This window comes from Asterias rubens, chromosome 16, assembly GCF_902459465.1.
Source record: "Asterias rubens chromosome 16, eAstRub1.3, whole genome shotgun sequence".
Classification (NCBI taxonomy): Eukaryota; Metazoa; Echinodermata; class Asteroidea; order Forcipulatida; family Asteriidae; genus Asterias; species Asterias rubens.
The window spans coordinates 4,091,881-4,119,234 of NC_047077.1; the positions used below are offsets into that span (position 1 = coordinate 4,091,881).

A 27,354-nucleotide genomic window follows, 5' to 3' on the forward strand; every position below is an offset into this window, starting at 1 on the left:
TGATGGCTGTTTTCCAGCATAGTGGCAATCTTGTTGATCAACTGATATCTGAAACAACTCTCTATATGGAGTTGCGAGTTGTCGTGCACAGCATTTGAGAGTTCTTCCCCGTATTTCATCAGGTCCAGTAGCTTTATTTGGGTTGATTAATTTGAACTGTTTGACGACATCCCTCTCCTCTATCGAAATTGGCGTGTCGTCCATTTGGCGTAAATCATATCCATATAAACATTGATGGTGGTGTCCGTGGGTGAAGCCCTGGTGGGGGTCCAGGGGGCGAAGCTCCCGGGAGCTCTGAGCCGGGAGCTCTGAGCTTTTTGCATTTTGAGGGATGAAAAAATCAAACCTCCATGTGCCTGATAGACACACTCTTTTGGGAAATCAGATCTTGTAAATCTTGTAAGTTTACTGGAAAATGTCTGTAACATCGACGTTTGGGGTTCAAGGGCGAAGCCCTTGTGGGGGTCCGGGGGCTTCGCCCCCAGGACCTCATAAGCTTTTTGCATTTTGAGGGGTGAAAAACCATGCTTCCATGGGCCCAAAACAGAGAAATTATAGACACACTCTTTGTGGAAATCAGATCCATATAAATCTTGTAGGTTTACTGGAAAAATTTATGTAACAATGATGGTGGGGTCCATGGGTGAAGCCCGGTGGGGGTCCATGGTGCGAAGCTCTGAGCTTTTGGCACTTTGAGGGGTGGAAAGCAAGCCTTTGTGTGCCGGAAACCGTGAAATAGACACACTTTTTAAGCCCTTCTTATCCATACCAATCTTATAATTTTACTCAAAGAAAATGTTAATCCCACAAATCTCGCGTTTAGATCTGGTCGCAGCAATAGATCTGGTTTCATGCATATTCATTAAAAACAAATACAGTTAAATCTCAGTGTAGTCTTTACACTTGAATGCCAGAACGACATAATATTTATATTATCCAGGACAAATTGGCACGTCAGGTTTCAAACGCTTATGTTTTATGCAAATCACAAGTGACACATCATGAAATATTGATTTTGGCAAAAAGAAACAATTGATAGGCATAGACTGAAAAAGAAATCCATCCTGCTTTTGGGGGAAAAGACACCACACACACTTGAGGAAAATTTTTAAGCAGTATAATATTTTTTATTTTGTTAATTTAATTATTTTACCCGGGGGGGGGGGGGGCACGTGCCCTCTGGCCACCCCCGGATCAGCACCTGGAGAGGCATGATCAGTCGATTTCGCTAAATGAATTCAAATAAGTTCTACTAAAGAAATACGAATAAACTAATATGTAACAGGCAACTGTTTTGTACCTTCACTTTTAAATCAAGCGAACCTCATTTTCTTTTTATTATGTTTCCAGATAGGCTTTCCCATAATGTTCTGTCCTTCTGTTTTTTTCGGGGGGGGGGGGGGGCTCTAATGGCTCTAATGGCATGCAGATAAACTCTGCGTATTGGCTGTGACTATTCAAGCCTATTTAGCACATTAATGATTATTGTTGATGAGGATATTTTAACAGTCTCTTACGAGCCTTTGGTCGAGTAACTCGACGCGTTTATTGACGGTCACTATGGATTTGTTCATGGAGGTACCTATGATTTGTTGAGAAGGGAACCAAAATACCACTGATGCCAAATTCATCGGGTTAGAAAAATGTTTTGGTCTGATTGGCTCTTCCACAAAGACCTCCCGATTGGTCGCCAATGTGAAGACACTTGCGTGCACGTGAATTAAGTTAAATCCAATGCGCTCCGTACAAGAATACTGTGTAATTATCAGTGTGTTATATTTTTAGTCGACTAGGTAATTACCCTTATGATCTTATAGCGGGGAAATACTCAGTGCAGTTTAGATAATAAAATTAATACATTGACATAGCCCATTGAATTAAAACTATGCTCAAATGTTGGGGACAAAATAATCCATTTATGCGGTTAATGCGTTACTTTGTCTTCATCCAGGATAGATTGACATGACCTCATAATATATCCTTAGTTATAATGTACTTCATATTTCAATCTTCAATCTTTTTTCAATTTAGCATAATAAGACCGACAAGGTAACACACAATTGAATAACTATCTTGTGGCACCCACACCCCTGTAACACTACCATGTTTGTTACACTAATCAACAATTTACAAATCTAAAAGAACGAAATGAAGAAACACACCCACAAAAAAACAAAACAAAAACAAACTAAAATAATATGGGCCTACAACATTACATCCACAACTAAACTTTAACATCGATATCAACATTCATTTTATCAATATTAAGTCGCTCCCTTATGGGGGAATTACCAAAACTATACACCAAAACACCAATAAACAAACAAGTCGAAATAAGTATTCATAAAATTAGTTTAAAGGGCATGGATAAAGAGAAACAAATGGCAAAACACACAAAGAAAAGGAGAAAAAAACAAAACAAAAAATCAAAGAAAAACAACCCAAATAATAACAGTATAGAAATCTTATGAATGCTATGAATTTTTAGAGCTTAAAATTCTCAACCATTTTAAATACAATTTCCAATCCAATTATACAAAGTTATTATAACCTCTGTCCCTCCGAATACGTCTCTCTTATATGTATGCATAAGGTACGTCGTCAATCTAACCCAAAACCAGGCTGTGGGCGCAGCCACTGCAAGTAGGACGTGCGCCATTGCCTCATTCTGGGTTAGAATTATGACGTGATGCATACATACTAAGAGAGGCGTATAACACCCTCACCCACATTACATTTCGAGATATTATTTTGTGTAAAGAATTTCATCATCTAGCGAGAAGCGCGGCATCCCGCTAGTTCTATTTTATTTCAAGAGGCTTTCTACCCGTCCATACACCTCCCCCGGCCCTGTCACGACCGCTGGTACTGTGCATCTTGTGTTAATTAAATGAATGAAGGTATGGGGTCACCAGTGACTGCTTGAACGCCCACCAATTTTTCCCGCTGGTACGCAGCATACACACATTAAAATAAGTAATAGGTTGATGTGCACCAGCATTTCCACGATACAGCTACTTCTTGATCGAAAACCACTTAAGCAATTCAATAATCAGTGCAATGGCAGATTCAGAAAACATGGACAATTCTGGTTCTCCAGTGCCCGAAGTGGACCCAGCTGCTGAATTTCTTGCCCGGGAGCAAGATGAGCTTGCAGGCCTAGAAGACGACAGTTTTGCTGGTGGAGATTCTGCGCCAGATGTACAGGCACCGGCGGCGGCGTCGCCGGGTGGGTAACAGCTAACAACAGTACACTACACTAACAACACTAACAACAATCTATCTATTTATATTTTGTATCCATCACACTCAGTTTTGTAACTTACTGTAGTTGTAGGGAGTGTGGCACTTTTCAGCTGTTTGTGTATAGGAACCCCACAAGTTTTGAACCATTAAAAAGAGCATTTCAAGAAAAATCTAATGGTGTAAAAATCAGCTCAACAATAATAGCTTTTTATAAAGGCTTTAGCCTCAAAAGTAGGCGTTTTCAGTCTGCAGTGTTTAAAAGAATTCGGGTCCTCTTGTAGTCGTACCCAAGTCAACTCGTACCCAACCAAATCAACTCGTACCCAAGTCAACTCGTACCCGAGTCAACTCGTATTCTAGTCACCATGTGCCCGAGTCAACTCGTACCCGAGTCAACTCGTACCGAGTCAACTCGTACCCTAATATTAGAAACTATAAGTAGGGACGTCAAAGGTGCACTGAAAAACATCTGTCAGCATGCAGCGGCCGTCAATTCACTCCATTATTTATGAATGAAAAATCTAAGGAGATGTTTACAACGTTTAGAGTATTATCTTTACAATTATATATTTTTTATTGGATTTGAGAATAAATGAGTATGATTAATAAAAGATTGAAAATGCCTAATTTCCCTAAATTTGTAGAAGTTTTCGAAATCTGGACCGCGAGAGCAGCGCTCCGCTTCGCGGCTGAAAAATGTAGTGCACTGTTTTAAAACTACAATCTCGAATGGGTCCTCCCAACCAAAGTTAAAGGTAAACCCCCCATTCGAAAGTGGACGATTCCAGCTTTTTCACGAGGGGGTTGTCCGATGTGGGTGTGCCGCCATCTTTGTTCTACGATTGAAAAAGTTTCAAAAGTTTGTCGAGTGAAATAATAACTGATATTTGTGGAAAACAAATATAAAGTTAAGTTCTTCATATTTATCAGGCATGAGAATCTTCCGGTTTAAACCGGAATTCCGTTTTTTTCCCTTTCAAAATTGTGGTCTCCGAGTTCGATGTGAATTTGCTATAAAATTCGGGGGGTAGGTTTTTGGGGGTATACATTTGGATTTCTCTAATCCCTCTTCTCTAGTCAGACAATGTCAGTTTACCTTTGTAATTGTTATTATCGTGGATCCACATATACGGCGTTCATGAAAAAAACGGCACCTAAAAACTAAACAATAAATTGCCGTCCAGCAACTGGCCCAGTTTACGGCTTGTGGTCTTCCTGGCATCGCGCATGCAGCAGCAGCGACAGATGTATAAACTTGCCTCATTCCTTGCTTCGTTTATAGTGGTATGGGTTCAATAATGTTTGCGTGTAATGCGCTTGCTGCTGCAGCAAAGATAACACGTGTGGAGACTTTTGAAAGTCTTCTGAAAAAACAATGCACGTGTTTGCACCATGTGTACTGTGTACTGTGTACATGTACGTGCAGGTTTGTACATGAACCAATGAGCGGCGCGGCATGAATCCGAGATCGCCGGCAGGCCATGGAAAACTGGTACCTGTTATTGCCTCACAACCAGCGAAAGATATATTGGGAACCAGCGAACACACTGTACGTCCGGACGATGTGCTTTCTTCATTGGTTCTATTTCTATGTTGGGGTCTAATCTCAACCTCGTTCCAGTTATACTCTATGCTGAATAACAACCTCTTTCTCAAAAACACATCGCTCTCGCCAGATATATAGGCCTATATATATTTTAAAATGTGCGTCGCCGACGGATCGTTAAAATCACAAACATTTAATTGCAAAAGAATTTCTTTTACACAACCGAATTTCAAATCAAGAACCTATGAAAATGGTTGTTGGTGAGAAAAAAAAGCATTTTCAAGGGCAGAAATAAGGGATAAGATCTTTAAAAAAATACAAATATTATTACTATTATTTGTTTCCCCCTTTCTTTTTCCGGAATTGTAACAAAATCGCAGGCGAACCCAAAATTGTTTGAATTGTTTGAGCTTTACATTCCTTATTTTCCCTTAAACATATTATTAAATAAAAAAAAGGAAAAATCACACAAAAGTAGCTCACTTCTACCTGGAAAAATAGGTGTCCAAAATGCATCAGAGACCACCACAGAGCTTCTAAAATACCCAGAGCTCCCAGGGCCCTTAAGCTGGCCCTGGACCCCGGTCGTAGGGGACTTCGCGCTGCGCGCTCGTGTTGTGTGTTTCTTACACAAAATAGATGGAATATTGATATTTCCGATCAACTGAATTTTTTTCCTGTTTTTTTTATCATCACCCATTCTCATGCCTGATTTATGGGTTAAATAATTTATAAATATGTTATATGAGGTTTCTTATCTTGAACCAACAATTTTTCAGTTGAAAAACTTGTACTTTTCACGACCAGAAACAAAACAAAAATTAGTGTGGAGAGTACAAGGCAGGACTGGGTGCATTTACTGCCTTGCATGCTGAACATTTTACCCTGTTTTCTGTCTGAAAACAGCACTTACCTGCCAATTTAGACTTTAAGCAAGCTGTTCCAGTTGTGTAGCTATAGTGTTATTAAAAAATGTTCTTATTTATTGACCAAGAATAAGAAATATTTAAAGAAAAACGTAAAATAAATCAGCAATTAGTGAGTTCAATTGTTGGAACAGCGCATATCCAGTGGAGTCTTGGTGGTGCTGATCGGGTTGTTATTGTTTGCGCATGCGCAGTTGTACCAAGTTGGGTAGTTTCTATGAACTTACGCCCTCTGCTTTCATTTACAAACTGAGTTTACTCAAACTGTTTATATCATGGACATGATGGAGGTAGATACATCCAAATTTATATTAATTATTATTAATAATATCAGGGATGTATTTCCTCAGTATAAAATCTGAATTACGGTGGGGGTTTTTTGCCCCCCTAAAAAGAAAGAAATTTTGCTTGTTTTTGCACCCCCCCCCATTATTTAATTTGCATAGCATTGCTAATGCTACCATAACATTTATTTTTGTAGAACTGAGGTAATAATTGACTTTTTAACCAGGCCAAGTTTTGTCTGAGTTGGATGTTGCAAACTTGCGTTACAGCATTTATGGCCGGCTCCTACACTTTGTGTACAATTGATTTGTAATTTCAACCTAATTGTAAGAAAATGGGCCACAATTAATTGATACTTACATATTTAGTTGCTATTGGTAACCCACACAACTGTGGCAAGTTTCATCTTCTTTGGACATTGCGTTTATACCATTTACGCATATTAATTAGTTGGACTTTTAGTCATTTTTTTAAACTGTGTTGCTGGTCCACGGTCCAAATTTTGAGTTTTTGACAATTTCCAATGTGAAAAATATAAGGTCTGAAAAACTTTCACCCATCAACGCTGAAACGTATCTAGCGTTAAGGAGGCCCTAAATATGAGACCCCTATAAGGCTCACAGGGGAGCCTTATACTTTCTAGAAGTACTCGTACCCGAGTCAACATGTACCCGAGTCAACTCGTACCTAAGTCAACATGTACCGTAATTTTCGGATTATAAACCGTGGTTTATATGTTGATTTTGAATTTTTTTTAAACTCCTGCGGTTTATTCTCCGGGCGGCTTGTAAGCCGACGTATAAATATTTAAGAGAAAAAACGGCATTTTTTAAAGAAAGATCGTTTGTAAAATATTCTAATTAATGTTTTTTTTCTTAAACGAGTACAAAAACCTGCCTTTGTGTTGACAAAATCCTGTTGAAAATCCCACCACAATTGTATTCCATGTTTCCTTTGTAAAAGGTTTATCAACCGCCCTCAGCGCAAATCGGGCTAGACTAGACTGGTGCCCGTCTATTTATCTTAGCGATCTCTACATGCTGACGTCAGACATTCAAGCTATACTCGTGTCTCAGCGAAATAGACTCGTCCCCTGTCTATTTATCCCACGATCTTTATATACTGACGTCAAGACATCCAGGCTACACTCGTGCCAGCCAGCGGTTTCTTCAGCTCAACCACGTACACCGCAACAGCAGAATGGTGAATGGACGTTCGCAAAGAACTATGCCGCTCCGGTATGGGGCGCCGTTTGTCCATTAATTGTTTGACACTTTTAAGGCATGTTTTTACCATGGTTTACAGCACTTAGATGTAAACCATAGAAGTGTTGCCAAATCCTGTTATGGTTTACATACCAGTAAAGTATTTGTTGTGTATAAGTTTATGGTTTACAAACCATGAACATTCAAAAAACATTTACAAATCGTGGTTCATAAACCAAGAAAATTTACGCATCTTAAAAACATGGTTAATAAACCATAAAAACTGAAGCATCAAATTCATGGTTTACAAATCATGGTTTATAAACCATGAAAATTGAGACATCTAAAAAACATGGTTTATAAACCATGAAAATTGAAGAATAAAAATCGTGGTTTACAAATCATGGTTTATAAACCATAACAAATGAACCATAAAATCATGGTTTGTGACCATGGTTTATAAACCATGAAAATCGAGACTTCTTAAAAAACATGGTTTATAAACCATGAAAATCGAGACTTCTTAAAAAACATGGTTTATAAACCATGAAAATTTACACATCTCAAAAACGTTGTTTGTAAACCATAAAAAAATGTGCACTTACAAATCATGGTTTACAAACCATAAAAATGTGCACTCAGAAATCATGGTTTACAAACCATAAAAAATGTGCACTCAGAAATCATGGTTTACAAACCATAAAAAAATGTGCACTCAGAAATCATGGTTTACAAACCATAAAAAGTATGCACTCACAAATCATGGTTTACAAACCATAAAAGTGTGCACTCACAAATCATGGTTTACAAACCATAAAAAATGTGCACTCACAAATCATGGTTTATAAACCGTGAAAACGTGCACTCAGAAATCATGGTTTACAAACCATAAAAGTGTGCACTCAGAAATCATGGTTTACAAACCATAAAAGTGTGCACTCACAAATCATGGTTTATAAACCATAAAAACGTGCACTCACAAATCATGGTTTACAAACCATAAAAAATGTGCAGTCAGAAATCATGGTTTACAAACCATAAAAAATGTGCACTCAGAAATCATGGTTTACAAACCATAACAAAATGTGCACTCAGAAATCATGTTACTGGACTCAACAATTTTGCATGTTTAAAAAATGTTCCTATATACATTGTAAACAGAAACAACACTCATAGACAATACTTTCGTTTGTGTTGTGGTAAGCCCTGAAAAGGACCGTTTGGTTTTGGTTTTGTCTATTTTCTATTTAAACAAAACGGAAGGCAAAGGATTCCTTGGATATAAATCTTCGCACTGTTTCTTTATCACTCACTGCTTCTGCAGACGAATCCTATGTTAAAACGATGGTCCACGCACTGTCTGAAGTTAGTTTTTTATTGCAACACGAACTCGTTTACCTACAAATAAAGTAGGATTTAACTTTGTCAATTTTTTAAATTGTTATTGGATTTTTTTCAGTATCACAATAATAAACGTATTTTCAGTTGTAACTTCATCAATAATTATCCAACACAAACAATTATGTGGTCCCGCAAAGGGGGTGCTGCCAGCTTACAAAAATAATGCTATCCTATAATAGATCATTTCAATTACGATCAATGGTGTAAACTTCAATACATTTCCACTTTAATTACGACGCAACTCCCACATTGCGGCAACTATACAAGACTGACTGATGTGCCGCCCGCCTGTCACTGCACATCGCCACAAAGAGGACGCAAACAAGCACGGCCCCTATGTGTTCACGCATGCGGTGATTGGCCGTTTGATGATTGGCCGTTGTTGATTGGCCGGTGATAGTTCCATTCATGAAATATTGGCTAGACTTCGGACGGATCGAGTAGAGCGGCTGGAGCTTGAACGTTTGACCCACGCTTTGAGGCTCGGGGCCCAGTCTAATCAAACGTGAACAACTTTTGTCAACAGAGGGCGATGCGATGCAGTGCAAAGTTCAACTATTTCTCGGTGTGCGTTGTCGGCTGATCTTTGATTCACGGAGTTTGTTGCCAAAGAAGTTTTCAAACATATGGTCAACACAACCGATCATCAAATCGCAAATTCTTGAAAAGGGTTGTTGATGGAAAAAAAATATAACTCAGGACTGATAGTGTGAGATAAAAAAATCACCCGTAACGCGGCAGGTTTGCGTACTTTACTTCCGTGTTTTGAGGTTAGTTTTTTCATGATTTTTTAAATTTTTTATCGCGGTTTTTACGCCGCGCGGCATATACGCCGACACCTAAATATTTTTTTGTATATTTTGAGGAAGTGCGGTTTATACGCCGCGCGGTTTATAATCCGAAAATTACGGTACCCAAGTCAACTCGTACCCAACCAACTTTTTACAAGTTGGGTTTTCAACTCGTACTGATAAATATTGTGGTTTATTTTAGTTATTTATGTGTTCATATATTTATTTATTCATTGTTGTAATGATTTTTTTTTTTTTTTTTTTCATGCTGCAGGTAATGAAAAGGCCTGTAATGTTTTTTTTTCCGTTTTTTTTTTTTTTGGGGGGGGGGTGGGAAGAATTAATTGGCTTGTTCGGCTTGTTTGAATGAATTTGTTTCTTTTTTTCTTTCGGAAAAAGATAATTAGAACATATGCAAATCAATGAATTGAATGAATTTTTACCATGAAGTTTTCTTCTAGGAAAAACATGGAACGTTTGCGTATAATTTATAGGCCTATGTTGGACATGGTGTTATTGTTTCAAAATGTTATGTACTTTCTATATTCTTTGCATGTTTATATGGTGGGGATAGCTCAAACGTTTAATGCATCTTCAATTTCTCGAATCAGATGTTTGTTTTCATATATGATCCAAAAGTATCCATCACACTATAACGGAGGAAATGGTTTCTCAGATACTGTGTGAAGTGTGAAATTTGTTTTGCAATAAATTAGTAGGTTTTCATTGAAAATTTAAATTTCAAAGGGTAATGTGTAAACACCATTGGTATACTGTAATTCAGCTATTGTTAATGAAAACCTTCAAACGTTGGCCAAGCAGTAAAGGCCGACAGTTTCACACGTAACCGTGACACTGGTGTCTCTGTTACACCGTGACTCAAAAAGTCCTCTCTCCTTTATTATGCATCATAAATGTCTGAATCCAGTAAAATGCATGTAATACCTGCTACATAAGTACGTATGTAGGCCTACTCATTTTTGTTCTCAAAATTCAAAAAAGGAGTACAGCGCCCCAGTTACTGTGGGTTTAGTAACAATCAGATTCTCAGAATCGTGTTCAATATGATTTTTTTGTTTTGTTTAACATTGAATGGTCAAAATGCCTACATGTAGTTATGTAGCCCTCTTTACTTGGGCGGAGTCCCCTTCCCTACACAGGCAGGAAGAAACACAGTATCGTAGATTCATAGAGTCATTATATGTTATGATGACATTGGTGAAGCTAGAACGAGCGGGTTTGTCGCAAAACAATTTTGGTATACTCAAAATATACACTTTTTAAGATATGTGTAATCACACTTTTACGTTTTGCTTTGCTATACTTTTGTGTAAAGGTCAAAGTTTATTTGTCTACGTTTGTCATATCAACATAAAGCTAAAAATACATTTATGGATAGATCTATCATTGTGATTCAATTTGGCACAAATGTTGAAAATATTGATTTTTAACTTTGTTTGACCTTTTGACCTAAAAATGACCTTAAAATTAAAAATCAAGGCCATGATTTATACAGGCATGCAACTCTTCCGTGTTTCCTCGGAATTCTACGTTTAAAAAAAAAAGATCGCCGCTAAAATATAATACTTTTTTTTTTTAGCGTAGTATATGCCTGGCAACAACAATGTACAACTACAATAATGTAAAATAAGCCTAGTAATAAACCTTAACATTTTCTAGGATACCATTGTGGGCCTCATGTCCCGTGGCGGTTTTGGCTGCCTCGCTCCCAATGAAACTTCCATCTATGATGCCTGCCCGAAGATCAACATGTGTGTAAATCTTAAAGTGATTACAAAAACCTAAGCCACTCACATCTTCAAAAAGTCCATTTTCAAAAGGTTTAAATTTGCTGCTAGAGGGCGCTCTTGTGTTTCGTGGCGTCATCAGTATTTTTGTTCAACTGCCCACCCTTGCCAGACGCTAACATCGCTGAAAGCAAGCAAGTTCATTGCTTTTCCGACTTTCGAATTTACAAGGCACTTCCTGTTTTGACCCCTTTTCAACCAGAAGGTCATGTGAGGTCACGCACACAAAATAAAACTAGCCATGATTGCATTTGTACACAAATGCATAGCGATTTCACTAATAAGGGAATAATAGGGTAGCTGCTCGTTCTTTCACGGTGGTTTAAAACAGGCATGGTCGAATTGCCGTGTGATATAAAGGCCCGAGCTGAAAGCTAAGGCCTTTATCCATGGCAATTAGACCACCCCCACGTGACGTGCTCTCCACCAATAGGAATAGCCAAACTGTCTGAGGTATTTATGAATAACATTTTCAAACTTCTCAACTGAATTTGAAACTCTGTTCGTATTCAAAGCAGTTAATTCCAATCCAGCCTATTTAAAAATTCATCCTATAGAGCCGGATCCAGACTATGGATCTGAGGCGCTGAAGGGGTGATGTTATTTAACGGACAGTATTCTACGTAGAATACTATTGAGAATATTATTCAGCCGAAGTCGAGATGCCTATTGTAATCCTAGAGATTTTTATTTTTTATTATTATAAATTCTTATTATTATAATAATTATAATAACGGGATATTCCCATAATGTTTGTACGCACATTTTGTTACATGAAATAATCTGTTGTGCAATCTCAAGATTGAGCAGCGCAATTAACAGATTGCTAGCATTACGAACTCGCTCGTGTAAATGCATGCAGCGACCTCCCACCACACGCTACACGTCGTCCGTCCGTCGTTGCATGCAATACTAGTACTTGATCATTCAACCATGGATCAACGACGTCTTTTCTTGTAAGAAAATGTGTATTTTCTAATGCTTTATTTTAAATGTGAAAACATTTTAGAAAAAAGGAAACATTAAATATAAAAACGTTAAAATCGTGCAGTATTTTGTCATATGGGGAGTGGGATCTGTGTTGTTTTATTTTATTTTGTCTGTAAATGTATAAAATTCCATAGGGTCGGCGTGTTTTTTTTAGGGTCGGTCGGGTAACCGGAAACACATATATTATTTTGTTTGGCCTTATAACTGTATAACTTAACTTAGTTATTCCAATACTTGACATCACCATTGCGTCATTCTTACCTGTTTTATAGATGTTTTTTTTTATAAATTTTCTGCGAGCAGACGACTTCGTCATTTTCGGTGCCGACTTGCCATATTATTCCTTAAGTACGTGTTAAAAAGCCTGTGACGCGGCACAGAATTCACGTAAATTCCGAACAATTCCGAACAAATCAACAGATTACTGAAAACCCAAACACGGAAAGAAGTTTAAGTTTTTCTGGTCGTGTCTCGGTTACATGGCGAGTTATCCTGTCCCACATCCCGAAACATGTATGTAAAAGTCCATCCGGTACCCGTGTCCAACCGAGTCATGTATTTAAACACAAGAGGGCACTATTAAAAGTTTACCATGAACATTTTCTGTGTATGTTTTTACAAACACTTAATTTCTAATTATTATTATTATTAGTACTATTATTATTATTTTTGTCTTTTTTTAAAGTAATTTAGTGGCATTTTTGGCAGCTGTGTGTTTGGGAAACCAGTTATAACAAATATCCGTATCACATGATCAATTGCACTCAATTGTGATTAATTAAGGGAATAAAAGCGTAGCAACGAGTTCTTAAACGGCGGTTTAAAACCGACAGGGTCTGCAAGGTTTAAACTGCCGTTTAAGAACGAGTCACTACTCTTTTATTCCCATTCATAAATGTCTTTTTGGTTAAAAGGCAAAATAAAGTAAGAAACTGTGTAAAACTTATCCGTTTCTGACGTGCTTGAGCTCTGTATATCCGTGTGTTGCACTGTTATGACTGAGTTGACAGTTTCCGGATCCGTTCGTGTGGGTATAGTCTTGGTGCAAGATGTTCTTGTTTTCCTTTCACACACAGCACGGCCAACTCACCGACAGCGCCCGCATCGCCGGTAACAAGAAATGTCTTGCACCAAGACTAGCGCGTAGTATCCGAAAACAACCGGTTACATGTATAAACAGAGCTCCAACTGGTCATTATCAACCGTTAAACACCCCCGTGTGACACGCTCTCCACCAATAGGTATTTATGAATGTACAACTATTCCTTTTTCATTTACAGATGAATTACTTAATGATGACTTTGGTGGTTTTGTGGCAGATCCAGTCGCAGTAAGTATACAATTGAAAATAAAAGATTTTTTCCTACAGTTTAGCTTTAAGGCAGTGGACACTATTGGTAATTACTCAAAATGATTATTATCATATAACCTTTCTTGATTTCGAGTAATGGGTAGAGGTTGATAGTCTAAAACATTGTGAGAAACGACTCCCTCTGAAGTGACAGTTTTTTGAGAAAGAAGGAATTTTCCACGAATTTGATTTCGGGACCTCAGATTTAGAATTTGAGGTCTCAAAATCGAGCATCTGAAAGCTTACAACTTTGTGTGACAGGGGTGTTTTTTCTTTCATATAGATATCTCGCAACTCCGACAGCCAATTCTTATTGCATTTAAAATGTCAAAATTAATTTACATGTAGTTATAAACTCAAACTGGGTTAGGGTTAGGGTTAAACACTGATTATTTTTTCCTTCTTTTTCCATTCAACATCAAAAACTTGTTTTTCAGGCATGAGAATCTTCTGGATTTCTGGATTTTTCACTTCAAAATATATGGTCTCCGAGTTCAGTGTTAATTTGAACTAAAAATCTTGAAGAGAGATTAATTTTAAGTTCGTTAAATGATTTTGCCGCAATCTCAATTGTCCATGTTCTTTATAAAACAACACGAAGGCGAGTAGGGAAACGGACCGGGTTGAAAGATAAAATTATTGCTAACGGCAGAAATTGTTATTAAAAATGCCATAAGGGAATTGCGTTCGCAATTTAGTCTCTTATTAAACACTGATTATTTTTTCCTTCTTTTTACTGAAACTTCATTCTTGTGCTGGATGTAGTTCTTTGCAAAGTGCTGCCACACTGTCACAGTTTTTACAGAGACAATGAGATACTGCAGTTTTATGTTCTGAGCTGAACTATTTTTTTACACCATTATTACCAACTATAACAAAGGAGACCCTAAATGGATTTAATCTTACATTTTTCTGTGATCATGTGAATCTGCTGTTACTTTTATCACATTAAGTAAAAAAAAAAAGAAATCCCTAAAAAAATGAGGAAAACATTGCCGTCAGGCACATGCTTGGCAAATTTACTCATCTACTTACTGTAGGCAAATAACTTAGCGCTTACGGAAGCAGTGAATTCTGTGCTTACATCAAACCATAGAGGAAGGAAGAGTTCTAAGGAGTTTGAACGACCCGCAAAACCGCAGAGTAACAAAAGAATACCCTGACAATGCCCCTCTCTGACCAGTGGAAAAAGATAGGAGACCTCCTGCTGGACGGCCGATTAGTGAGCGCAATTAGATCTCTTTGTACAGAAGGTGTGGTACCGCCACTCTGCACCTTTGCCTTCGTGTAAAGTTGAATCATTGGAGACAAGAATTGTGAATATACACGTTTTCATTTTCCGTTTATGGTGTTTGCATGGAAATATCATAGCATATATTTTTTACATTTTTTGAGACTTTCCTGTCACTAGCGGTGGTTCAAAAATTTGGTATTAGCACACGAGGGTGGTTGGTATTCAATTGTGTTTTTGGATTTGGTGGGCACAAGTGTACACAAATTTTATCAGGTCTCAAAAAAGTAGATTTTACTTTATTATATCCATACGACAAATGACACTATGTAAGTTAAGAACTAAGTGCGCACGCACAAACTCACATACGCCAGGTCGGCCATTATTTGTATATAAGGTATGTGGGTGATAACGAGGTGTCGTTGAACGACCGCGGTACCACGGGTTCGGCTTTTGAAGTCGCTTCGATTACGGCCAGGCTGCATTGGGACCCAATAAACTATTAGCCACGATTTAAAAAAATAATAATAAAGGATTGTAAACAGATGCAGAGAGAGAATATGAACTTGTTTATGGAGATGCAATACTGACTTTCGGGTTTACCAATAGGAATTAATTGGGGAAAAAATCAACGGAGGGAAATTCACATGAGCAGAAATCAGCGTTTCCATCAACGGCTGATTCATTTGTTTTAAGTTGATAATTACAATTATTTTGTAACAGGCCTAGGCCTACATTATTTCAAGTGCACTGATCAATACAACCAACATATTACAAACATGTTACATGTTTCATTAATTGCACATCACATGTGCGTGGGCTAATTCTCCTTAAAAAAAAAACCCCAGATAGCAGACCAAAATAATGTTAGATTACAGTCGCATAAATCAGGCCCGCCGGAAGGTATTAAAAAGTGGGGGGGAACCAACAATTTCCAACATTGGGTTGTTTGGATCAGCAGCAAGCGCAGATCCTGGAGGGGGGCACAACATTGTAGTCATAATACTTTGTCTTTTGCTGCAAGAAATTTAATGGGTGGGGTCCAGGGGCCAGCTGTACGGCCCCTGGTGGGGTCCAGGGGCGAAGCTCCGAGCTTTTGGAGTTTTTGTGTCGAAAAATCAAGCCTCCGTGTGCCTAAGAACACAGTTTAAGAAACAATTAGTAAGCATTTTTGATCAATATCAGTCATCCAATTACTGGAAAATGTACAGTGACATGGGACTCCTGGAAAGTTTTAATCACACACATCTCTTGAGTCTTTCAGTCAAGATGCTTCTCCCTCTTGTTGACAATAAACTGAATTTACGCTGTACATCGTCAGCAAGCGTTTTTGGTATTAAAGTATTATTATTAATAGGGATACTGCTGACGTTTTACAACATTCTAGGCGATGAAATACCTGCAAGTACTTTATGTTATCTGGATGGCAAACTTCGTTGAATATAAGTGGGCTGCCAACCCAGATCGGACCGATAATCGTATGTTGCAAGCAGGGTTCTAGGCAAAAAACAAATTATAGGGTAGGGACATTGAATAATCTTACATTTCGAGTGCAAATGGCGACGCCATTACAGCGTGGGGTCCGGGGCATGCTTTAGGGCCCCGGGAAAATTTTATGTCGTAGATGCTCTCTGGTGCAATCTAAGGCCTTCTCAGAGACATTTCTTGGACCGTTTAACTTCATCTGAAATGATTTAAAAGTAATGCAAATAATGCAGTAAAAGTTTGTCCACAAAATATTGTTGGGGCCTTGTGATACTCCTGATACAGAATGTTAATGAAGAGGCATTTTTCCTCCAGCGGCCGTGCATGAATGAGTGAACAATCTTGTTTGTGTTTGAATAAAGCAAAGTTAAACTGTCTTGATTATGGATGAATGCTGATAAGAAGGGAAATATAAGGGAACCAAAGTGTGGTGAAGAGGTTTTCAACTAGTGGTTTAGACCCAACGAGGCCTGGTTCTTGATAATTTTACCAAGACGAAGTCGAGGTAAATTATCATAAACCAGGCCTCGTCGGGTTTAAACCACTAGTTGAAAACCGATTAACACACGTTGATTCCCATATACCTTTTAGGTAATAAAACATCAACACTTATGGTCAAAAAGTAAAATAAATGCAAAAGTTTAAATTTGTCAACGATTTCTTTCACTATGAAATGGTAAGGCCCAGTCAAGGCCCTCAGGTAAACAACTCTTTATAAGGGAATGCTATGCAGGTCGTGCGTATCATGTGATGTGGCACAACTGTCTTGGCCGTTGCTCTTGACCAATAAGAATGAAGAAACTGTCTTATAAGCAAAGGTGCAAACTCGGGTGTCATGCCCATGTTTCAACACTTTTTACTGGTGTTATACCATCTGTTCAAACAACCCCTCGTGATGCCCTCTCGACCAATCAGAATGGATAAATTTTTTCAGGTATTTATGAATGCACGTTTAAACATCCAATTGGTCTGTTGTTAATTACAGGATGAAACTGAAGCTCAGATGAATGGACCATCAGATAACTACTCCTCAATCTCACAGGTTGATAGGCTTGCTAATGAGCCAGAGAAAATCAAGTTATGGAGAGAAGAACAAAAAGAGATGCTCACTAACAAAGGTACAGTAGTTTCCTTGGTCAACAAGTTGTCTGAGAATCCTGCCCCTTTAAAGCAATGGACACATAAAAACACAACATGTACATGTAGGTATGGAGCAATGGTGAGCTGTTGATAAAACATTGTGAGAAACGGTTCCCTCTCATATCAAATTTGAGCTTGTTGAGCCACGATTACCCCATAAACCAAATTTGAGCAAATTTGAGGAGGGTAGGGTTTAAAATTACTTTTTGGGGGGGTGATTTGACACGGAATAACCCTATAGATGACTGAGGGTATTATAGGAGACCCAAAGCACTCTGATTAGGTTGAGCCTTTAAGTGGTGAGTCCAGTTAGATCAGACGCAGGTAGGGTTTATCCTAACCCATTACAAAAACATACATACATGTAGTTTGCCTATTTGTAAGTACTTTGAGTGTTGCATGTTCAGCCCAAAATGAAACGCTTATAAAAAATTCCCCATGATTGACTATTATTAGCAGTCAAACTTGCTCAGTTAGAGCTTGGAGGTGCTGCAAGTGGGTTGCTCTTAAACGTGAGCACTTATAACTTTAGCCTTTCTTGTTTTTAGATACCGAGGCAGACAAATTACAAAATGAATGGAAGGAAATTGCCAAGAAAGAAATGTCTGAGTGGAACTCCAGGCAAACGGAACAGCTTGCTAAGACTAAAACATCTAATAAGTAAGTAGATAACAGCTCAGAAGTTCCATCAACTGATCAATATTATTGGCATTGTTTGGCTATTCTGGCCAATAAATAGTTAGTTTAGTCTGAAAAGTGTATTGAATTGAAATAGTGTGCTTGTTTAATTTGAAAAAGTCTTTTTGAGGTTTGAATGAATGGTTGCAATACTTATCTTAAATCGCAGATGTGTCTGGGGAAATTGGCTAAACTTGTTATTGTGATAGGGTTAGTCTTGAGATGGTAAACCAATGTAGGGCGCAAATGCGAGGGCGTAGCGCAACCCGTCGGCGAACATCGCTCAATACGGTGCCACCAACATCTGTGGTGCAATCTCGAGATTGAGCAGCGCAATGAACAGATTGCTAGCTTTACGAACTCGCATGTGTGTACATGTGCTTAATGTGCACGCTGCAGGATACATTACTCTACACACACGCTACGTCCGTCCGCCCGTCCGTCGTTGCAATATATGTTGTGGGACTACAATAATAAAAGGGCGGGAGAAACACCGGCCAACCACTTTTATTTAATTCCCTTATTGTAAGACCCATTTCAACCTTATTTCCCGTCTACTCCGATGTTTAATAAAAGTGAATCCCCTGTCCTTGTGATTACGCAAACAATAAGGTAGCGCATTTTGTTTCATTACCACCGCTATACAATAAAAGTGAGGGAAAAACTTTAGCCGTCCCCATTATTATTTCTTTTATATTTTATAAAGGAATTGTGCATGTTTAAAAAATGTTCCTATATACATTGTAAACAGAAACAACACTCATAGACAATACTCTCGTTTGTGTTGTGGTAGCCCTGAAAGGACTGTTTGGTTTTGGTTTTGTCTATTTTCTATTTAAACAAAACGGAAGGCAAAGGATTCCTTGGATATAAATCTTCGCACTGTTTCTTTATCACTGCAGACGAATCCTATGTTAAAACGATGGTCCACGCACCGTCTGAAGTTAGTTTTTATTGCAACACGAACTCACTTACCTACAAATAAAGTAGGATTTGACTTTGTCAATTTTTAAAATTGTTATTGGATTTTTTCAGTATCACAATAATAAACGTATTTTCAGTTGTAACTTCATCAATAATTATAATGCTATCCTATAATAGATCATTTCAATTACGATCAATAGTGTAAACTTCAATACATTTCAACTTAAATTACACGAAACTCCCACATTGCAGCAACTATACAAGACTGACTGGAGTGACTGATGTGCCGCCCCCTTGTCACTGCACATCGCCACAAAGAGGACGCAAACAAGCACGGCCCCTATGTGTTCACGCATGCGGTGATTGGCCGTTTGATGATTGGCCGTTGTTGATTGGCCGGCGATAGTTCCATTCATGAAATCTTGGCTAGACTTCGGACGGATCGAGTAGAGCGGCTGCCCATTGTACAACGGGGAGCTTGAACGTTTGACCCACGCTTTGAGGCTCGGGGCCCAGTCTAATCAAACGTGAACAACTTTTGTCAACAGAGGGCGATGCGATGCAGGGCAAAGTTCAACTGTTTCTCGGCGTGCGTTGTCGGCCGATCTTTGATTCACAGAGAGTTTGTTGCCAAAGAAGTTTTCAAACATATGGTCAACACAACCGATCATCAAATCGCAAATACTGCAAAAGGGTTGTTGATGGAAAAAAATATAATTCAGGACTGATAGTGTGAGATAAAAAAATCACCCGTAACGCGGCAGGTTTGCGTACTTTACTTCCGCGTTTTGAGGTTAGTTTTTTCATGTTTTTTTTTTTATTTTGATCTCGGTTTATACGCCGCGCGGCATATACGCCGACACCTAAATATTTTTTTGTATATTTTGAGGAAGTGCGGTTTATACGCCGCGCGGTTTATAGTCCGAAAATTACGGTAAATGTATTTTTATTAAACCTAGTCCTGAAATACAGGCATGAGAATCTTCCGGTTTAAACCGTTTTTTTTTCCTTTCAAAATTGTGGTCTCCGAGTTCGATGTGAATTTGCTATAAAATTCGGGGGGTAGGTTTTTGGGGGTATACATTCGGATTTCTCTAATCCCTCTTCTCTAGTCAGACAATGTAAGTTTACCTTTGTAATTACATTATTATTAATATCGCGGATCCCCACACGTCGTTCATGAAATACCGGCACCTAAACAATAAATTGCCGTCCAGCAGCTGGCCCAATTTACGGCTTGTTGTCTTCCTGGCATCGCGCATGCATGCAGCAGCAGCGACAGATGTATAAACTTGCCTCATTCCTTGCTTCGTTTATAGTGGTACGGTTCAATAATGTTTGCGTGTAATGCGCTTGCTGCTGCAGCAAAGATAACACGTGTGGAGACTTTTGAAAGTTTACTGAAAAAAACAATGCACGTGTTTGCACCATGTGCACTGTGTACTGTGTACGTGCAGGTTTGCACACGAACCAATGAGTGGCACGGCACGAATCTGAGATCGCCGGCAGGCCATGGTAAACTGGTACCTGTTAATGCCTCACAACCAGTGAAAGATATATTGGGAACCAGCGAACACACTGTACGTCCGGACAACGTGCTTTCTTCATTGGTTCTATTTCTATGTTGGGGTCTAATCTCAACCTCGTTCCAGTTATACCCTATGCTGAATAACAACCTCTTTCACAAAAACACATCGCTCTCGCCAAATATATAGGCCTATATATATTTTAAAATGTGCGTCGCCGACGGATCGTTAAAATCACAAACATTTAATTGCAAAAGAATTTCTTATACACAACCGAATTTCAAATCAAGAACCTATAAAAATGGTTGTTGGTGAGAAAAAAAGCATTTTCAAGGGCAGAAATAAGGGATAAGATCTTTAAAAAAATACAAATATTATTACTATTATTTTTTTGTTTTCCTTTCTTTTTCCGGAATTGTTACAAAATCGCAGGCGAACCCAAAATTGTTTGAATTGTTTGAGCTTTATATTTCTTATTTTCCCTTACACCTATTATTAAAAAAAAAAAAAAGGAAAAATCACATAAAAGTAGCTCACTTCTACCTGGAAAAATAGGTGTCAGAAATGCATCAGAGACCACCACAGAGCTTCTAAAATACCCCAACCGACAGGGACTTCGCGCTGCGCGCACAAAAATGATGGAATGTTGACATTTCCAATCAACTGAAATTTTTCCTGTTTTTTTATCATCACCCATTCTCATGCCTGGAAAAGGTTTGAACTCCTTATCCGACTTATTGGTCTTAATGCTACTCTCACACTGTGGCGAATATTCTTGCAAATATGAATATTTGAAATTCGCGATGAAATCGCCCAAAAGTTGCGATTAGAGAGTGAATATTTTCTCGATCGACCCTCGACACCTCCTTACCAATATCTTACAAATAATACGCACGCTTTACTAACGGTCCCTAAGCCTACCAATGCTTACGAAAATCTTCACAACATTCGCTGAAATTTAGGAAGCACTTCGTATTGCTGTTCTCACAGAGTGGCGAATGTTCTTGGAAGATGAATGTCTAAATTTCGGCCCCCTTTTACCAATATCTTACAAATATATTACGCATGCTTACCAACGCTTGCCAATGCTTTTATGAACGTTGGCAATGCTCATGCACTCTTTACCAACGTTACCAATGCTTAGAAAAATCCAAGACGAATGAGCGTCTTCTCAACATTCGCTGAAATGTAGACACCGGTTTGTAAATTGACTGATCTTCGTAAGGAGGTTGGGAATAACTTGTGAATGCTCCAAATTTGTTACCAGCAGTTAGAAGACACAGCGAATGTTGCAAAGTTTGAGCGATTGTCAAAAAGATCCTTTTGTTTGCATATTCACTATTATATTCGCCGTGTGAGAGCAGCATAAATTGATCGGGTTGTAAATTGACCGATCTTCGTAAGGAGGTTGGGAATGACTTGTGAACGTTCCGAATTTGTTACCAACGCTTACGAAAACAGAGCGAATGTTGCGAAGTTTGAGTGATCTTCGTTGAGGTAAACTTTTGAAGGGGCACCAAGGCCAAGACCAGGGCAACAGAGGCTGTGTAATTTCAGGCCTGTTATTCATCTTATAAGTGGATAGGAGTCCCTTAGTACAGGTCATGAATATGAACTTGGAGCAATAGAAGGTACTAGATATTCATACAATGCTTTCTTCTTCCTCAGGGCTGCAGAGAAAGCTTTCATTGATGAGCGTGATGAGGAAACCCCAGGCCAGGAATGGGAACGCATCGCTCGTCTCTGTGATTTCAACCCAAAGAGTAGTAAGAACACAAAAGATGTGACACGATTGCGTTCAATATTGCTGCATCTGAAGCAGTCAGGGATAGACAAGTAGAAAATAAAGCATTCTTTAAACCATTGGGAGTCACTAAATGCACCCCTTAATCAGGTCGTTCTGTTAGCCTCATTTATTTTCAAAGAAATGTATAGACATGTCAATTTACACATGATTAGTTGTAACCACTGCTTAGGTCAATGTGCTTTTAGTTCCTGCAAAGATGTGAGGTTTGTAATCGTTGAGACCAATGTTTGCATTATTATACAGCCGTGGTGGTGTGAGCTGAAGGGATACCCCATCATTCGGTTCTTATGCCTGCATTGATGTTGTGTCTTTCTTTAAAAAATCATGAAAGGACAAAAAGACTGTAAACCAAGGTGTTACAATTTCAGTTGTGTTTGAAGATTGTTTGTAATGAACATAAATTCATGCCAAATGCAACTTAACAATTAAAAACCGAAATGAGTGCAAAGAAAATGTTGATTTGAGCAGAAATAAAGTCATAGTATTAACATTCCAAGCACATTTCACGGCTTTCATCAATGCTTGTTGACCAGAAGAAGAATCATCAAAGACTATAATGTTTAAGTAGAACTTTGTATGCCTTGAAACAACCAGTCATTTTTAGGCTCGTCCCCCAGCAATGAAAAGTAAAATTTTCAGGGAAACGTGAGAGAAACATGGAGTAGCTAAAACACTTTTCTGTCCTACGTATGACATAATAGGAAACCAATGTATTGCAACTACATGTTGTCTTTAGTTGTGTTTCGCAACACCCACCAGTTTGACCAATATTTGTGTACAATTACGGTATGTTTTGTATGTAGCTTACTTTTAATAGAAAATGATTTCGGATGTTGACAAATAGTGTTTGAAGTATTTAAAAAAGAGATACAATGTACAGTTGACGGTTTTAGATAATTTGCTTAAATCCCTGTACAAGAAATGACTGGTGGTACAGCAATGGTTTCCTAATGATGCATAGTTGCTCAGTGCAAAAATGGTTTGGCGAAGGATTAAAAGATAACTGGTCAATAAATGCATTGTTTGTAGACCCTTGCATTGGCTGCGATCCTAGAGACCAAACAATGGAAATGTGTACGCGTGGAGCACAACTCTCAGCCAATAATAGGTCTTCATTGACCTCATTCAGGCTTGTCATGGGGTATATTTTTGTTACTGGCAACTTTAAGATCTACTCATGTGAAACTGCTGTAAATGGATAAAAAGAAAAATGTTGGACGAGTTGGTTGAATTAGTTGAATGTGTTATTTTGTTTGTGGAATTTGTGTTATTTCCTCTCCTGTTAATCTGGTAGGAGCTGCTCTCACATACGCAACATTTTTAACAAGAAGGAATAATGTTATGAGGCCTCATCGTAATGTCTAACCCACAAGTGTTGACCAATCAATTTACGTTCAAGTATCTTGCTGACTACTAAAATGCATTGTGTACAATCTTTGTTCATATTGTGAGAATGCCACATGTCAATGGTAACTACATATACATTGACAGGTCATTGGTGAAGCATCACACTGCATACGCCTTATAACTGTACAGCAGGCCTCATAACAATAATAATGTATGTCTTATAAAGCACCGTTATTCACCAATGCAGGCGCTCATAGCGCTTGCTCAAAAAATGTGAAAATCATTTTCAAAAAATGTGCACTCTTAGTCAGCTGAACTCCAAGTGCACTGATTGTGATATCTAACAAAAAAGTTACAAGTCATTATCCTCTGTGGTCAAATTCACATGTCCATATCTAAATAATGTCAAAGTAGGTATAGTACAAAGGTACTGTAAATTAATTTGTTCTCATAATAGACCATAATATTGGCTGCTACCAACTGACAACTGTGGTCGATTTCACAAAACTCTTCCTAACTTAGGATTGATCCTTCCATTTCCTAGCATTTGCAACATGTAGGAGGAGTCCCAGCCGTAAGATTGATCCTACATATATGTAAGATTGGTCAAGTTACTCAAACAGCTTCATGCTAGACTACAAGAAAATTACTACATGGTACATGTAGATCCCAAAGTTATTGTAATACTTTTGACCATACATGTTGGTTGAAAACGCTGACTGGTTGGATCTATATCTGATGCTATACCAAGCTGTGACTGGCTTTATAATGTGTTTTGAATACACTAATACTATGATGCCCGACACACACAGTGGGTCATACATCCATAGCATGGTGTAGTAAACTTTATCGCCTGCATGTTGAGCCCAGTTCATACTATCCTGTGTATGCGCAGCAAATTTTTATGTCACAGCCCTGTTTTTGCTGTGTATGTTCAACAAGAGGTGAGAACACTGCGCAACTGTTTGTGACGTCAAAATGTGTATCGCATTTGCATGAAGTATGAACTGGGCTTTAGTAAGTAGTAAGAAACCAATACAAATGTCTACAATGTTGCCATATAAGTAAAAGCAATATAGCCACACAAAGATATCTTTGTTTTAAAGGGAAGGTACATGTTTGGTAATTACTCAAAACAAATATTAATTAAAAAACTGACTTGGTAACAAGCATAGGAGAGCTGTTGATAGTATGAAACATTGTGAGATACGGCTCCCTCTGAAGTAGCATACATTTTGAGAAAGAGGTATTTTTTTACTAAAATAATAAAAGACTTCTAGCTTGAAGTCTTTTATTCTTATCTGAAAGCACACAAATTCGTCCAACAACGGTGTTTTTTTTTTCATCATTTTCTCGCAACTTTGATGACCAATTGAGCCCAAATTTTCACAGGCTTGTTATTTTATGGTTATGATGGGATACACCAAGTGAGAAGACTTGTCTTTGACAATTACCAAACGTGTACCCTCCCTTTAATAATTTATTAAAGGAACGTTTCATAATTGGTTTTTGCTAACAAAACAGTTGCTGGCAGTGTAAGCAGTTTATGTAATCCATTACATAAACTGACACACCTGAACAAGTTTGAGATCAATCGGCCATCTGGGTCACGAGAGAATGGTGAAAAATCGATTACGAAATTTTGCATTGCATCGATGCCAAACCAAAAATGAATAAAACGCTCACTGAGCTATAAACTCAAAATGCAAAATTTTATTATTTGTTTCTCATCAAATATGACATTTCAGACATAAATATTTCAAGGGATGTTGTCTACTATCATCATTATGAGACCGTGTAAGTTTTATGTAAATCTGTGATCTTCAAGAGTTTTGTTTCTTACCAACTCTGTAATATTCCTTTAAGCATACTGGACTTTTATAACGCATCTATCTTCCCCATGGTTTAATATCGTACATATTTGTGATAATGTAATACAATATATCAACACTTGTTTAGTTATGCTCAATAAATATAATCATATAAAATGTAAATTTGCATTTTGATGAATTTCTTATGCCTCCCCAGTTCACATACTGGCAAATTCATTTTCATGCGTACGAATTACAGCTGCTTTTCCCCTCCAGTTGTTACTGAGTTGTTTAGAACTCGGCCATTCAATTTCGTTTTGAGTCGAGTCAAATTCTTTTAGCACTCGGTTTAGTGTATCGTTATTCTTTCGGGATCTTTATTGGTCAACTGATTAAGACCTAATTTTTTATTGTGTTTGAATTGGGGTATTTATTTACGTTTTTCTTATAAACTCCAATTTTAAAATTGATTATGTTTCTTCCTCAACCTTTCAACCAAACAAAAAGTTAACCAAGCATTTTTAAGACTGCAGAAAAGTTCCAGAGATTGCCCCAAAATTAGTTTGACATGCTTCATAAAGCTCCGCTGCGATTTGATGGCTGCTTTGATGGTTGTTAAACTGATTTAGGTTGGTTTGTTGTACATCAAAAAACCAATCCTTGTTCTTCGCCGGAAGACTTTGAAATCACTCGGAGGTTTTTGACGAGTAGGTTTAGCTTGGAGGTAGAAATACAAATAGGGTTTAGCGGGAGTTGGAACAAAGTTAAGACCTTTTCCTAAGGCAATTTTATCGATAGTAGAGAAGAGAGCTCTGTGGGGAATCCAAAGTACAGTTGGGACGCCCCAACTTTAACACTCAAGTTGGGATGGCACCAGGGGTGGGTTTCACAAAGCGTAAAGACTAGTCTTATCTCTAGTTAGGACGCGTTACTCGTCCTAACTTAGGACTAGCCATACGGTTTTCATATCTCCTAAGACTAGTCCTAAGTTAGGACTAGTCCCAACTCTTTGTGAAATCATGGAGGTAGAAATAGATCGACCCCCTGTCCCAACTATATGGGACGATTATCAAGTTGGGACGGAACATGGTGCTCTGTCCTTTCATGGTAGTTTCTCACGATCGATATAATTATGGCCAAAATAAATGTTTACGATGCAGCGCCCTCTCTTGCTCAGAAATGCAACAGAGCATTCGTATCAAAACATGGCGGCGCCCACGGTGACCACGGTGACAGCGTGTGAGTTCATTAAATCCTCGGGGCTTCCATCGGTTGAAGAAGCGTCTGTACTGACTGAGACGATAACACTTCATCTCTGTAAAGGAAATATTCTTGTATGGAGTGCTAACGGTATGACATAATCTGATAATGATTGATTGAGGAAGTTGAAACGAAACATTGTAATTGTATTTCTTGTATTGTAATCTTAGTTTAGCCCACCTTGTTGAGCTGTTATTGTTAATGGCTCCGCTTTTAACATCGGTCTCATCGCTGTCACCATATTACAGTGATGAGACCGATGTTAAAAGCGGAGCCATTAACAGCTCAACAAGGTGGGCTATGTAATCTTGTACCGTAGCGTCATACGTTATCGACCCTCATATGTTTTCGGTCCCCAACTTTGATTCCCGTTTACCGCGAGTTTACCAGCGCCCTCAAGGGGGGTGGGGTGTTTTACTTTCATGCCTTATGACATCTCTGGATTCTAATTAGTAGCCATAATGCCTTGGGACAAAAATGTAATTAGCTGTTTCGTAGCGAAGCGCAGCGAAACAGCTCTTGTTTTTGTTAAAAAATTTTTTATTATTATTATTTTTAATTTTTTTATTTGTCTGATTCAGTACTCGCAATTTTTT

General features: G+C 38.2%; 1 protein-coding gene across 1 annotated transcript; it reads left to right on the plus strand.

The window, feature by feature from the left end:
* Positions 1-2,985: 2,985 nt before the first annotated feature.
* On the plus strand, positions 2,986-24,467 carry LOC117300838 (clathrin light chain B-like). Its single transcript, XM_033784685.1, has 5 exons — positions 2,986-3,229; positions 13,479-13,528; positions 17,251-17,383; positions 17,954-18,065; positions 22,202-24,467. Exons 1-5 carry the CDS (start codon positions 3,061-3,063, stop codon positions 22,371-22,373), a joined length of 636 nt encoding a protein of 211 aa, XP_033640576.1. The 5' UTR covers positions 2,986-3,060; the 3' UTR covers positions 22,374-24,467.
* Positions 24,468-27,354: the final 2,887 nt, after the last annotated feature.

Excerpts from the sequence above, each read along its gene's own strand:
- LOC117300838 (XM_033784685.1), top strand. The coding sequence starts at position 3,061 with ATGGCAGATTCAGAAAACATGGACAATTCTGGTTCTCCAGTGCCCGAA. Across the intron at positions 3,230-13,478 it reads ACCGGCGGCGGCGTCGCCGG|ATGAATTACTTAATGATGAC; the intron begins GTGGGTAACAGC and ends TTTCATTTACAG. Across the intron at positions 13,529-17,250 it reads TTGTGGCAGATCCAGTCGCA|GATGAAACTGAAGCTCAGAT; the intron begins GTAAGTATACAA and ends TGTTAATTACAG.